Below are 14,508 nucleotides of genomic sequence, written 5' to 3'. Positions count from 1 at the left end.
TTGGTTTTTAAGGAGAAAGGATCCACATACTATCTTCCCCACGTGTTAAAAGGGAACCACTGCACAGGGACGAAAACTGCTCTGTGCATAAAACACTGGCTACCTGTACCAAAGCAACATGCGCTCATAGGTGGTACCAGAAACAAGGTAGGGAAAACCACCTAAGTTTATAAGAGGCAAGAGCTTCGGGACAGATACTACTCTTAAGGATCTTCAGCCACTGAGCAAATATATAACACTCCTCTCTGCTGCCACTGCCGTGAGAGCCAGCAGGGGAAGCCCAACACAGCTCTCTGATCGCATACTTACACGTTTGCAGCGCCAAAACTCTGGGCACGGAGTGTACTCAAGGGTCACTTCTTTGCCACCGATCGTAAGAGTACCCTGTTGAGACAAGGGGGTAAATGACGAATGTGCCCAGCACACGCAGCTTACTCAGAGGCAAAGAAAGGGTTTAAAGCTCTGGCTCCTAAAGATTTCACAAGTGAAACAGGGTGAAAGGGGGAGAAATTCTCCCAGTTCAGTTAGCTGGAGCTTTGCCATGGAAGTGGAAGGGAAACTGCCTGTGCCCTGCTCTAGCACGGGGCTACAAAGCTGCGTGTTAGCTCCACAGGAACTAGGCAGAAGAGGCTTTGCCACCTCCCAGGAAAAGCAGAGACAGAGTAACCAGAGCAGGAGAGGGAAACTGCTTTAACCCGCTTTTGTCCATGCTGGAAAGGGGCAGCTGCACAGCCTCCTTCACACCAGCCACCACCGGGCTGGCCTCAAGGTAGCTACTTCAGGAGGAATACAAGGAAAAATGCCACTGAGGTGAGAGAATTTTCATACTCGGGTTACTCTTCATGTCACTCATGAAACCCTGGCTTTCCTTCAGAGAAGTATGCCAGCACGCGGCAAGGCCACTGGCTCTGCAGCCAGTCCTTGGTGGGGCTGGCCTCGAGCACCTATGCAGCACCAGCAGAGAAGCTCCGCTGCCTACAAAGACATGCTGCTTTCAGCTCCACGCATCACGCTTTGGAGAGATCTCAGGAGCCCAACAAATCCACAAGCTTTACTGAAATGCAGATGATCGAAGGGCGAAATGAAGTCACAGCTGCAAGTTCCCCAGCTCCTGCCCAGAGCAGCCCATAAAAGCAGTGAGGAGCAAGGATTCCTGGTGGCTCTCATCTGCTGTGGACAACAGACCACGCCTGGGCACGCAGGATGCAAGCCGAGCCACAAATGCAGGGACCCACGAGACATCTCATGTCACTGGAGGCACTGCCAGACCACATAGTTTGTATTTCCCAATACCACAATGTGAGACTTGGTGAGAAGAATGAGACTCAGACCTAGGTCTCCCAAGTCCCAGGAGAGCAGTCACTCTTCTGGCCCATTGCTGGATGGTACAGACAGATGTCAGAGAGCTGTAAATGGCCCCGAGCTATTTTGGGGACCTCTGGTGAGTCAGAAGCTTCCCAGGTGCTCTGACCCAGTAGCCTAGTCACGCAAGAGCCCCCAGAGCAAACCATAAACACGAAAAAACAAGTTCCCAGAGTTATTATTCAGAAGTCACGATCCACCATGCATAAATTGCTGTGCAGAATGTGAGAGAGATGCTCGGGAATATGTAAAGGAGGAAGGAAGAGTTCATGGGAGGGAATCACTCAGCAGCGGTACAACAATAATCCTTTAACCCCTACAAAAAAACGCAGGAGAGAAAGTTGGAGAGCACCGACACCGCTCTGTAAGGTCAGGTTCCACCACCTCCCCGCTCAGCAACCTGCCTTTTATGGACCAAGGCCATCCTTTCCTACCAGCCCTATATGTGTTGAACGCTTCAGGGGTTTCCTTTCTGCCACCCAGCTGTTCAAGCACTGCTTTCCCGCAGGGACTTGCCTTATAGAAAGCTGAGCCATTCCTAGACCCTGCTGAGGGCTGGCGTGTGCAGCCAGAGCACAGCGTGGCAACCTCAGATGCAAGGAATCTCCCCCAGGTCTATACACGGCACGGAGTATTGCCTACTTCACATGTCTAGGAGAAGGTCTGCACCTTCTTTAAGACACGTGAGGAAACACAAGTGGGAATGACAGGGAAGCAGAAATCAAAGCTGTCCCATTAGGGCTGTTGGTCCCTCTGAGACGGGTGTGCTCCCTCTCCCAGGCAGGGCACCCATCACATCACGTCACACACTCAAGAGATGGGTCGTGCCAGGAGAGCAGGCCAGAAGCGCCCGCGTCTGCCTCGGGACCCACTGAGCATATGCAGGGAGAGAAGGCAGGGTGCGCATCCTCGTGAGCAGAGCTGCGGGCACGCTGTCAGCCCAGGAGAGTCCTTGGACCCAGCAGCTCCTCCTGCTTAGGAGCTCGGGAAACAAGGACAGCTAGATTTGAGGACACTTCCTCTGGTAGGACACCTCCTCATACAGCTTCATCCTGCTACCAGCCATTGAGGATAAAACTCGCCAGAAAGCTTTCAGATTATTTTTGGGTTTACAGAAGATGGTTTTTAAGCACATGTGGTGCTGGTCTGCTGCAAATTCAGTTCTCAGAGACTGCAGAAAGTGTCACTTGCATAATTACTCCCTAATTTCCTTAACACCCTGCTGATTGCCTGCTCACTTTTCCAACAAGCTCTCTCTTACTGATTTCTTCTTGATAAAGTCGTTTTCAAGGTTGCAATCATCATTTAACACACCAAAATGAGCCCTTCATTTACGACACACATTGTCGGGATTCACTGACTTTAAATTCCTCATTCCCCCATTTTGTTACTAAATTCCATCCCAAATATTTTCAGAACCTTTATTTCCTCTGGTCCCTGCCACTGCTTATTCTTTTTCATCTACATCTTCTTCCTTTTCTCTGCAAAATGTTTTGCACAATACTCTCATTTTCAGTTCCCCACTTTCAGCTGAGCAGATCTTTGTGAGATCACAAAGATTTTCTGAGAATTTCAGGGAACAGTGCTGGGGGGGGAGGGTGGAAAGAAAAGGTAAACCCAAGGATATGCCACATGAACTGTCTGGTCCCCAGACTTTCACACGTTTTCTCCTGGACGTCTCTCACTGATTCACCTGCACTGTGCCCGTTAATTCTCCTTGTGGATTTTCAGCATCCTGTACTTCTGAGCAGTCTGGCCTTTTCTTTCTAAATCAGTACGCTACAGAAATGTCTCTCTGGTCCTCCCAGTCAGGAACCTCCCCCTCAAAACTGGCAGTAAACACACACAATTGACTCACCAGTGAAGGGTTTCAAAGGCCGCGCAGCTCTGCAGTACTAGAACACCGAGCTCTCAGCCATGGAAATCCCTAGATTTCCAAGGGCACGAGCAGCTTCTACTGTTTTTTCCTGAATTGCAAATTCATCAAAACAGAGCATCAGGACTTCACCGCTGGGAGCAGTGTTTCATGCTACGGTTCGATATCTTTCCAACACAGTTATACATGTTTTTTTTCACTTAGAGGTCTGTTGGAGATGCAACACTGGGTTCAGGTCTAAGCGATACAATTCAGTACAAGCCATTTCAGCTAAAGCCACTAAAAAATCTGCATCATCCGGAATAACAGCCGATGGCCTAGTATGTAAATATTACTGTCAGTAGACTCTGACGAACTGAGCAATCCCACCATGAGGTGGTTCTGGGGAGTTACACCATGAAACCGTAAAGCCTGTTTGCAGAAAGCACACGCAGCAGGTAGCAACATCTCAAAGCCCTTCATTGAGCGGGGACAAAACCCACAAGAACAGGTTACTTCAAGAGAGAGAAAGAAAAAGGGAAAATCCCTTAGCCATGATACTCGTGGGTGATGAAATCCTTCTAGAAGTACTTTGGAGACTGCGTGTCAGCTGGGCACAAGGCTTCGGCAATGAAACCCTTGTTCTACTAGAACAATTTCCAAGCTCTTTGTCACCAAAGGCAGTTAAATGAGAAGCATTAAAAGAACATCAGTAAGATCCAAGTGGTAAAGGCAACCCTAATTGTATGAAAAAAAACAGACCACGCTCCTAGCACATGTAATGTCCACTCACGAGGTTGGTTTTAACTCATCTCTTGTTTAATTTCTTTGCAATCGTACTGCTTTAGCAAGGAAAGAACTCACCTCCTGCTCCGAACAGAGCTCACGTGGGCAGAAGTTGCACGTGCTGGGCAGGTAGGTGAGCACAGGGCACTTTGATCACGCTTCCCAGGGAAGCGACGCAGCTCTGACAGGGCCAGGAGACAGACTGCGGCAGGTCAGGCGTGGCAGGAGTTCCTCACTTCAGCTGCTTATCTCTCAATTAACATTTACAGTTGGCGTGCTGGTATTTTTCATGCTCGTTGACAGCCTTCTAATGATGATGGCTGGGGGCTGAGGAGGGGAAGAACTTGCCAAAAAAAGTATCTTTATGCTCTCCAAGACCGAGACGACAGAGGAATACAAATCGTCAAAGTTTTTGCTAACTGTTTCTCTGAAAAAAATTCAGAGCATCCAAGAGTGACCTAGAAAATTTGAGACGTGGAGAGCTTTTGGAGCACGGCACACTCCCTCAAATCAAACCAGGCTTTTGCTTTAACTGAATTTGGCCAAATGGTAAAACCTTCAGTAAAATCTCACTTCGGAACCTCTTAACAATGAGCTAACAGCTCTTCAAGCTTTCCACCCCATGGGTCGTGCTTCAGCAGCTACCACAGGGGCTGCCAAACTACACGGAGACGTGGATGCAGTGACCAGTGCTGCTGTGGAAGGCTGTGGAGGAAGCTGGCGTCTGCTCCAGCTCCTCCAGTGGGATGGCAACCACGTGCCACTGTCCCTTGTCACATGAAAAACCATGGGTACCTGACTCAGTGGAATAGCAACCATCAGTCCCAGCTTTACAGATGACACACCTGGAGCGGCGCAGATCATTTTTGGAACAGGGTCAAGGCTCAGCTCTGGAACCCCCAAATCCACGAGGATTAACAAGCCAAAGTCTTCTCTGCAACCAAGGGAGCGCAGGAGGTGCCTGCACCACAAGCGAACCATATTCAGATCTCCTCCAGCGGCTGGCTCGTGCAGAAAACCAAACACCACTTCAGCTAATTATTTCCTTACATTGTTCACAGTTTGATTAAATGGAAGACATCCGTGCCATGAACTGAAAGGTCCTGGTATCTTTCTTCCTGAGTAATAACTAAGCCAGAAGACTGACATGGTTCCACACGTTGAAAATGAACAGAAAATATCATTTGCAAACAGATATAAAATTGCATACAAAGATTATGACAAAAGAATGCTCATGGGCAGCACAGCAAAGCAGTCACATTAAAATTCCGGAATTAACCTCATTCCCATGATGTTAATTCAGCCCTCTTATGCATATTTACTATAATTAGGATGGTTATTCAAAAATCATTATACATCCATCATTTAAAAATTATTTAAACCGATTCATGACTGGTGTTTGTTGCCTTGGGGAGGCTCAGACAGCACCCCAGGAGGCTGCCTGGGAATGCAGGAGGAGCCCATGGTCCCAGCAGCACCTCCCAGATGAGTGAGCTCTCACCAGCCCCGGGGTATTTTCCAGCCCGGCCTCCAAACGCACTGGTCAGCACAGCACAGGGAGGCAAGCGGCTGACAGCAGAAGTCGAGTTATCTAATTGTAACCGCAAATCAGACTGCTTTTTGAGTATGAGACTCCTACTTGAGTACGGATTATAAATGCAAATATAACAACCCCAACCGCAACACCATGTAAATTACAGAATGGCACCCTGTTTCACTGGCGTGGTTCTCGTCTCTGTGCAGAGGGCGGAGGAAAGCTGGCAGGGAGAGCGCAAAGCTCTCTCCCTTAAGGTAGTCACCTTCCAATAAAGCAGGCAGACAGGGCCAAACGCCAAAGGTCCCTCTAACCCACACGTCCCCAGCTGCTCGTGGAATTCCGGAGGCAGCAGCTTCCTGGGACGGACGGAGCAGAGGGCCAACACCAAGACACCTGGGAGGATAAGAGACCAGCTGGATATATTTCAAAACAAGATCATCTCAGCCACAAAAACTGGCTTCTCATCCCGTTTTTTCCATATGCCGAAGTTTTTATCTCCGAGCTCTTTGGCAGCTGCTGTACAAGGGACTCTACAGAGCAACAGGCAGTACATCTGCTTACCTTTGACAAAAAGCAGATGAGAAAAGCTGTGAACCCACAATCCGTCTGTAATTAAACATTTAGAAAACAGTGTAACATGGAGAGATGAAGAAACGAGAGCAAGGCAGCCTGCTGCAGGGTATTGCAGCAATCTGGCATTTCCTACAGGAACGGTAACTACAAGCAAATTCCCAGTACAGGGGAACTTTCCCCAGGGCGCTCAGCCCCCTTCTCCAACTCCCTAACCATTTGCAGCTCAGGGACTTCTTTTTATTGGCCTGATCTATCGGTGTCCAGCATTCTACTGCCAAGTAGCCGACAGCCAAAGCAGAAAATTCAAAACAATACAGGGAAAAACGATGGTCTGACAAACGGTGGACCCCTAAGGAATGGCTACACCACCAAGTGGATCCAAACAACCTTGCTGTGTTTTATCATTACAGGTCTCTATCAAGACTAACACTGAGACGAATCTTGCACAATAGTTGTGTTAGTGGTCACCTGGAAAGGAGGATGTCTGGCTCCTGGGCATCAGCGATGCCGAAGAGCTCAAGCCAAGACAACGTGGCATCACCTTGAAGCATTCAACAGTAAGACAATCATCTCAACAGTGACCTGATGCCAACCAGCATGGCATGCTCAGGGCTCACGGTCTTCAAGGTCAGGGGAGGCATGAGACAGAGAGCCCAAAGATGTCATCATCAATCCTGAGTTAACAGAACGCAATTTCAGGTATAGCACTGATGGTCACTAACACAGAACTGAGGCATTAGGAGGATAACTTAGAGAGTCCTAAAGATGTAGTAGCTAAATAAAAGAGATTTTTTATTTATTTATTACTATTTATTAGTAATCTATTTATTTATTAGAGATTATTTATACGCAAGGATTATTTTATCCCAGATAGCATTCCGTGCTTCTTTTTCAAACTCCTTTCATAGAAAACCCATTGCCCACTTGCACTGCGACCATCCACCGTGACACACAAGTTTCCATTTCCACTTGCTCCTAAAACAGCCCTCCTCAGGCCTCCCCGTCTGCCTGGTTATCCAGGTTATTTGTCCTTTAGCAGAAGATGCCTGTCTGCATCCTTTAAGTACCTTATTTCCACAGACACCCCATCTAGGCTGCTGCGACAGCTCCAGTTTTCTTCCTAGAATTTCTAAATTCCCTGGATACCAGCCATACTCTTTTTAAGCTAGTCCCAGTATCTTTCTACAATTCACATCCCCCCACTGATACCCTTTTTGCAAATATACACAGCAATTGCCTTTCAGACTATGCCGGCTCCCCACGTTTTACTGCCTGAATTTTGAACTCCAATTCACTTCCAAGTTAGAACTCCCAAAGTGCGTATTTTTTAAACATAGCATTTGCTTCACTTGTCAGCACACTCAGTCCTGCTCTGAGAATACCACCAAAACAGTCGGTACAGGCAAGCTCCCAACAACGGCTCCAGGAAGGATAACAGTGATGTGTCACAGCTTGAGAAAACACACAATGTGCTGAGGACTTCACTTGCCCTAGGGCCAGCTTTGGTGGCAGATGATATGAACGCCTCCTGCATTTCACCCTTTAAGGAGATTTCAACGCTTCTAAAAGTTTTATTCGATCCAGTGAAGCGAAGTGGACCTTCTACCTGCCCTGGTGTCTCCCCGTCCAGCTAATTCTAATTTCCAGCTTCCCTCACCCCTCTGAAGAGGGCACCTTTGCAGATCAGCATCACAGGATCACTGGAAAAATGTGCAAATTTTAAAATGAAAGCTTTTCCTATGCAGTACGAAGGGGTCAGAAGAGGATTTCTAGAGTTCAGATAGTGAGGGTCTGGGTGTATCAGGAGACAACAGCTCCAAGGGGAACAATTTCTGCGCTCTGGCGTTAACTGGTTGTGCTCCCATTCCACAGCTAAAGACAGGCACGGATGGTTAAGGAGGTAAGCTAAGAAAGTCACCCATATCAAACACTTGCTCTGGTGCCCAAAAAAAGTATGAAGCAGCTTGAATCCTCTATTTGAAGAGCACGCTTAAACTACCAAAACTTAAGAGTATTTAAATATTTAGCATATCGAGTATCATTACTCACAGACGGCTCTGGGGAAGGGTCCACGTGGTTCTGCCTCATCTATATTCCTTTTCTGATTCATCATGGTCTGTTGCCTGGACTCTGTATTTGAACAACAGCTGCTTCAAAGACTCCCTTTGCTCCCAACACAGCGATTTCCCTTCTCCCTCCAAAATGCTGCTCTAGGGCCTGGACATATTTCTCAGTACTTCTGAGAAAGGCTACTTCTTCCTCAGAGGTCATCTCATCCCATAACGCTGTTAAACAATATAAAGATTAAGGCTGTTAGCACAATGCACTAATTCACCCCAGGACCTTCCTGCGCATTTCCCCCAGGGGTACCTTACAATTAGCAACGGCCACACGGAAACTGGGAGAACAATGAAGAAAGGCCCAGCTCATAGATTTGAAGCACAATATCAAAAGCCTAAAGAGTAATCCCAATGCAAAATCATGCTGGAAAAAGGTCAGGCTGGAAAGCTCTGCCTTAAGGGGGTAAATTTATTCCTGGACTGTTTGATTAAGCATTTAAAGACCCCACACCCAACCAAAAGCATGTCCTTTTGCTGGAGCATGTAACCGGGGAATTACACACCAGTTCCAACACGGCTTGACCTGCGTGCTGACCAGAGCGCAGGATGTTCTGCGCAGCGGTACGTGTTCGCTAAGAACAGGCCAACTGTAAATGGGGAAGAGAGCAGTGCAGAGGCTCCCCCGGCCGTGCCTCCAAACTCACTTTTGCGCCCACTGAATTAAGCACTGGGAGCCTTCATTGGTAATTCTTTCTCTGCAGCCAGTGCTCAGACAAGCTGCCAGCAGGACAGCCTCTCTGCTGAAAGGAAAAGACCTAAAAACCCTGGGAAAAGGGAGCAGCTCTGGATGAGAAGAGGGTTTTGTCCTTTGAGACTTCATTTCTCAACATCCCTAAATTCCCAGTTAATGGCAAAAGTGGGTGCCTGATACTGATGCCCAAAGGGATACGGGAAGAACCCTGCCAGTTGCCAGGGAAAATGCACCAGCAGTGCGACACTTACCTGTGCCGTCTCAATGATGATTCCCAGCATGTCATTGGGACCTCGAGGTGGCCTGTCCAAAAGCTAAATCCAGATCTTCAGCCTGGCACCTGTACCAATATCTATATCTGAGCAGGTGCTGCCTCTTAAGAGAGCTCTTCTGAGGAGCTGATTTGGGAAACGTCTGCCTTTTGGTCAGTATTTGCCCAAGAAACGTGGCATGGTGTGAGAACAGAGCTATCTGAGCCCTTTGGAAGGAAATGAGTTTCTCCTGCCAGCCTGGCTTGGATGAAACGCAACTTGAGTGGGTGTTACAGCTCCCCATAGGACCCAGCAGCTCCTCCTTTATAGGGGCACTGAGGTTTAAGAGGTTCATCCAGGCAACTGCACTACACAACATCCAGAGGTACATACAGATCCCTCCTTCCTGATGAATTCCCAGAACTGCTGAAGAAAGGAGCTTAGTGCCTTGTCAGGGTGCAAGAGGCAGAAGAAGGGACTCTCCTATGTGGACGTCCAGGCTCCGAGGCTGTGCTAGCTGACCTCGGCTCTTCAGGGAAGTCTGGCCAGAGAGGTGAGTGTGCAGGAGAACCGTTCCTATGATAACCCGGACCCCGAGGAAGGAAAAGAACAGGATTCCCTGCTGGGCCCCAGCTTGGCTGAATCCCTAAGCGACTGGGAAGGGGAAACCGCATGCAGAGACATCTCCTTAAACTGTCGCATAAGCGGCATGGTAGCGGGTGGCTCAGGTATTGCCACTTGAACCTCTTCCAGGACTCCAGCGCCCAGGGATGTATCAAGCCAGGCAGAGACCGGCCCACAGCACGTCGCTGCAGACCAAGGGCAGGCACGGAGATACTGCCCGCAGCTCCTCGTGTGCCACGGCCAGCGCTGGAGCACCAGAGAGGCGACACTTTCAGCTGCTCCTCTCACAATCAGATTCATCAATCATATGCCTGTCACTGAGAGGTGTCTATTAAACATTTTGGAATTCACTTCTTGCATTTAATGACTGGCTTAGTACAGACCAGAAGGAAGAAAAGCAGACAAGGTGAGTTAGTGCAATAGGCAGAGAAGCAGGCAGTGGCAGAGAACTAACACCGATCTCGCACTGACAGGCACAGAAGAACGCCTTGTCAGAGGGGTAAAAAAAAAACCCCAAACCACCTCAGCTCTCTTTTCCAGTGATATCACAAGTTGGGAAGAAACAATCAGGCTTTCAAAAACCTAGGGCTATAAACAGTAAAATACCTTAGTCATCAGACCATTAATGTACAGCTTCGCACCATGAGACAGCTTCTAAGTGAGACTTCTCAACCTGATTTTATGTGTAAGAAAATACATCTTGGGATTCTGAGGACTTAGAATTACTTTCTCTGTTAACTCTGCTCCTGAGATCCCTGATGGAAAAGTACATCAAATGTTTCCTTGAGTTTTTACTGCCATTCTGTCTCAAATCTGGTACATGAAGCCCATCTGAATATTGCTAATTTCCTGCTAAGACATGGACTGTACATCACAAAAACTAAGAGCTCCCCTGCTGTCTATGAAAGCAGGAGAGAATTACTTTCCTCTTCTTGTTCCAAAGAAGACAGTTTCAGAGATTTAAATACCTAAATCTCATGTTTACAGCTTTGACCCTCATTAAAAATGTAAATCATTACACGACGCACTTGATTTTAGACCGCTGTTGTTTGGGGAACCTACTTCTGGAAGCTGTTTGTTCATCCTGTGGAAGACATAACTAACTTATAGGTGGCCTGAAGTGATGGAGATGCAGGAGGACACTTGGGTGCGACATCTGGTAGATGTCAATGCAACAGCACAGCAAAACAAACATTAAGGCAGAATGCTTCTTTACATTAGACGCTTCACTGCAACAAGTCAGCTGCACGCTTTACAGCTTCCACCTCCCTCCTGCATCTCCTTGTACAAAGTACCTTCAGGATTTTCCTCCTGTGGCCCTCTCCTGGGAGCAGGCATAGCCAAAGACAAGTAAGCTGGTCCTGCAGTGGTACTGAGGACCTCTCAGTTGCTCTCCTGTTCACACAAGCTGGATTAAGCAGGCTGCCAGATACGATGCAAGAAGAAATTCTGCCCCTCTCAAACGAGAGAGGATCAGAGGAAGTTTATGCCTTTCCCCTAAAGCGCAGAGGGCTGCCGTCTGCCAGTGCCCTCGGTGCTTTCCCACCTAACATCTTTCCTGGCCCTGCACAGACGCAGCGACAGCAATGCTCCTGCTCGCTGATCCTGTTGCAGGCCCGTAGCATACAGTGCTTCTTGTGATCTCTGTAGGTATTAAAGCTTTAATAAGAGTCTTGAAGGTGCCCCACAGCTTGCAGGGGAGTGGGGCGGATAATAACTGTGTGTCCTTCTGTGTTAAATACCTGTTTCCTTGTTGCCTGTGATTGATGGATAATGACACAATAGCCCACTCAGGCGTACCAGCCCCCATTTTCCACTGTAATCATGTTTCACTTTTAGTCAAGAACATTAACAGCCCAGTTACAGTCAAACCGAAACAGAAATTCACAAATAAAAGTTGCTGACTGTTTGCCACAGCTTTTACCTTGCACCTTCAAACTTGAAACACATGAATTTAGCCTTTTCCTTGTGTGATTCTCATAACGTGAGCAGAAAATGGCAAAATTCAAGGTAGTCTTTTTGAATGTACCCCAATTCAAGGCACCCAAACTTCCAAAATTTACACTATAAAGGTCCAACACAAACTCAGCTAGGAAGAAACCAGACTGAAATCCACATCTGAAGGGAATTCCAGCTCTCTCACTGTCCACCATAACCATAGTTACGCAAAAAAAAAAAAAAGTTTCTGCGGAGAAGCAGTCTGACCATCACTATTCTAAGAGAAGGAAACAGTGCTTCTGCCTTCCTTAAACCCCAGAGCGTGTGCGGTCTGACATTTTTTTGTAGCCTCTAGACTCAACCTTTTACCTTCCTGCTCCAGCAATCCAACATCACCAGTGCACCAAGGGACGGAAAAAGCAATCGCCGCCAAGATAGCATAAAAGCATGAACGAACAGGGCCGATGCTGAAGCTAACAGAAACGACTCAGCAAGTGAAAACTGCAACAACGTTTTGGTGCGTTCCCACTTATCGCAATAGTCCAGATGGACTCTTAGCGCTATAATCTGGCTCACGTGCTTGTAAAACATAACTGGTATTCCCCTCGACGTCGCTGGGATTGGGCTGAGGAGGACTGCCGTCTCTTTCACAATGACAGGTCTTGTGCAAGCCATTCTGGCTAAATTGTGATAGAATACGGTCTTGCTGTGGAAGTGAAGGTTAAGTTGTGCTCACTGAGATGCCTTTATTCATGTAAACTGAACCCGTTTCCCTCTCACTGCCTCTGTGTCTCCTTTAAGTAACTTCAGTCATATCATCAGCACCACCCGCTTCCAAGGGTACCGAGGGAATTTCTGATAGTGCATCTGCAGTTCTGTTAGTCACCAGCTTACTTAAAGGATGACTTCAAAAGCATCAAAGGAAATTAGCGGCATGAGTCCTACTAAGTTCCATATAGGAGCTTGATCAAGGGATTTGACATCTTAATCCAAAATTACCTTCTGACCACATATACAACTTAGCAATTGTGGCAACACGCTATCTGGTGTACAGCTGCTTTACCAGGCACCTTTGAAGCACTTTGATGCTACAATGACAAGCACCTTCCAAACGGTTACGCAAGAATATGTTTAGAGTTCCCACAGATCTTCATAGAAAATCAACCAACCACACTTGTAAACACAATAAAAACCATACAATCTGTAAGAGCAGCCAGCAGTAAAACACTGCTCTTCGTTTTAAGGTGAAACTGCGCCTATACATAAAATCTGCAACTAAGAGTTCCTCATTGTCACAGAACTGTTCCATTAACACGTCAGGAGGAGAGGACCTGACAGCTACCCAGACAGGGTAGCATCTGTATCCTGCATATGCATCCAAGGACTACGACAAATCCTTTCTAGCTCGAGGCAAAATCTCACCTACAAAGGAATTCAAAGGATGGGTGTGCCACATGCCATGTCACTCAGGAAAACGCTTCGCATGCTCACAATGACTGGAACAAAGCTATTTCTTCGGTGTTGCCCTGCCAGAGAGAGCTCTGCAACACAACTTGAGCACTATGGAAGGGGCGGAGAGCAGACTTATCTGCGGTACATGTTGCACTTCACATTCGCATACAGAAATTTTCAAGTGCCCCCATTTCTACACCAGCCATGCTGGGCATGACCAAAGGTCCAGCTGCCCAACGGTGGTACCTCACTTTGAGCCATCAGCGCAGGGAGCATCCACCACCTTCGGATGCTGCACGGGGGCACGTGGCACCCAACGGGAGTGAGTGATGCACTGCAAGTACTGGTAGATCACATCATCCGATCCATCAGCCAGAAAGGACTGGACACTTATCTTGGCAACACTCACTGATGAAGTTATTCAAACAAACTTGAGGAAATCACAATTATTCCTTAATGTTTGCAGGCTCAAGCTTCTGGCATTGTAAACAGAGCATCTATCCCAACAGAGAAATACTTGATTAGCAAAGCATTTGAGATCTACAGGGAAAGAAGTAATATTTCAGAGATACATCATCACACAGATTTGTTAATGTCAACCAGCTAAAAAACCCCAACAAACCCATCATCAGAACATAAACGCCCAGAGGCAGAGCAGTTTAATTTTGGAGAAGGGTAGGGAAGGATGCTTTACCTGGAACAACCTATTTATACAGCAGCCGAAGTGAGCTTCAGCACACAGAATAGATAATTCCGCAATATCCAGCAATATTTGAGTCCTGAGATCATCCTGCTAGGCCATACGCCCCCGGCAGCAACCAGAGATACTAAGAAAGTCCTGCTTACGCATCTGCTGCATGCTCCAAGCAGCTCACCCAGAAGCTGTACTCTGAGACAATCCCATTACAGAGCAGCAGTTCAGCAGCAGCAAAAGCATACAATCCTCATCACAGGGGTAAGGTGAGGCTGAAGGAAAAAAGGAGGGCAGGGTTTTGGAATAAGAGCAGAGAGGTAGAGGGACACGGCAAGCTGGGATCACGCAAGTAAAGCAAGAAGACGCAGCTTCACGTCTCTTCCAGTTAAAAGCCTGCTTCATGTAAAATTCTTTGGGTAGCATGGTTTGCTTCCTGAGGCAAGGCAGGACAGAGTTGCCAAGAAGGTTGTAGTTTTTTATGCATGTAGGGCTAGAAAAAACATGTTGATGGGCAGCTACCACTGGCTGAATGAAGAGCGTTTGAAGTCTTTGGCAGAAGATCTCTTACAACCTTCCTGTGCCAAAAGAAGAGAGACTAAGAGGATTCACACGGCTTGAAGAGTTG

General features: G+C 47.4%; 1 protein-coding gene across 1 annotated transcript in view; it reads right to left on the bottom strand.

The window, feature by feature from the left end:
* RBM6 (RNA binding motif protein 6) overlaps positions 1 to 14,508 on the bottom strand; it is a 59,054-nt gene that overhangs the window by 15,705 nt on the left and 28,841 nt on the right. The window contains exon 7 of the mRNA XM_063348571.1: positions 310 to 384. Coding sequence (XP_063204641.1) covers positions 310 to 384 — 75 coding nt within the window. The remainder of the gene's footprint in view (positions 1 to 309; positions 385 to 14,508) is intronic.

The sequence above is a fragment of the Chroicocephalus ridibundus genome, chromosome 10 (genome assembly GCF_963924245.1).
Source record: "Chroicocephalus ridibundus chromosome 10, bChrRid1.1, whole genome shotgun sequence".
Classification (NCBI taxonomy): Eukaryota; Metazoa; Chordata; class Aves; order Charadriiformes; family Laridae; genus Chroicocephalus; species Chroicocephalus ridibundus.
Note: the sequence above shows the minus strand (reverse complement) of the source record. Positions and strands in the feature narration are given on the sequence as shown.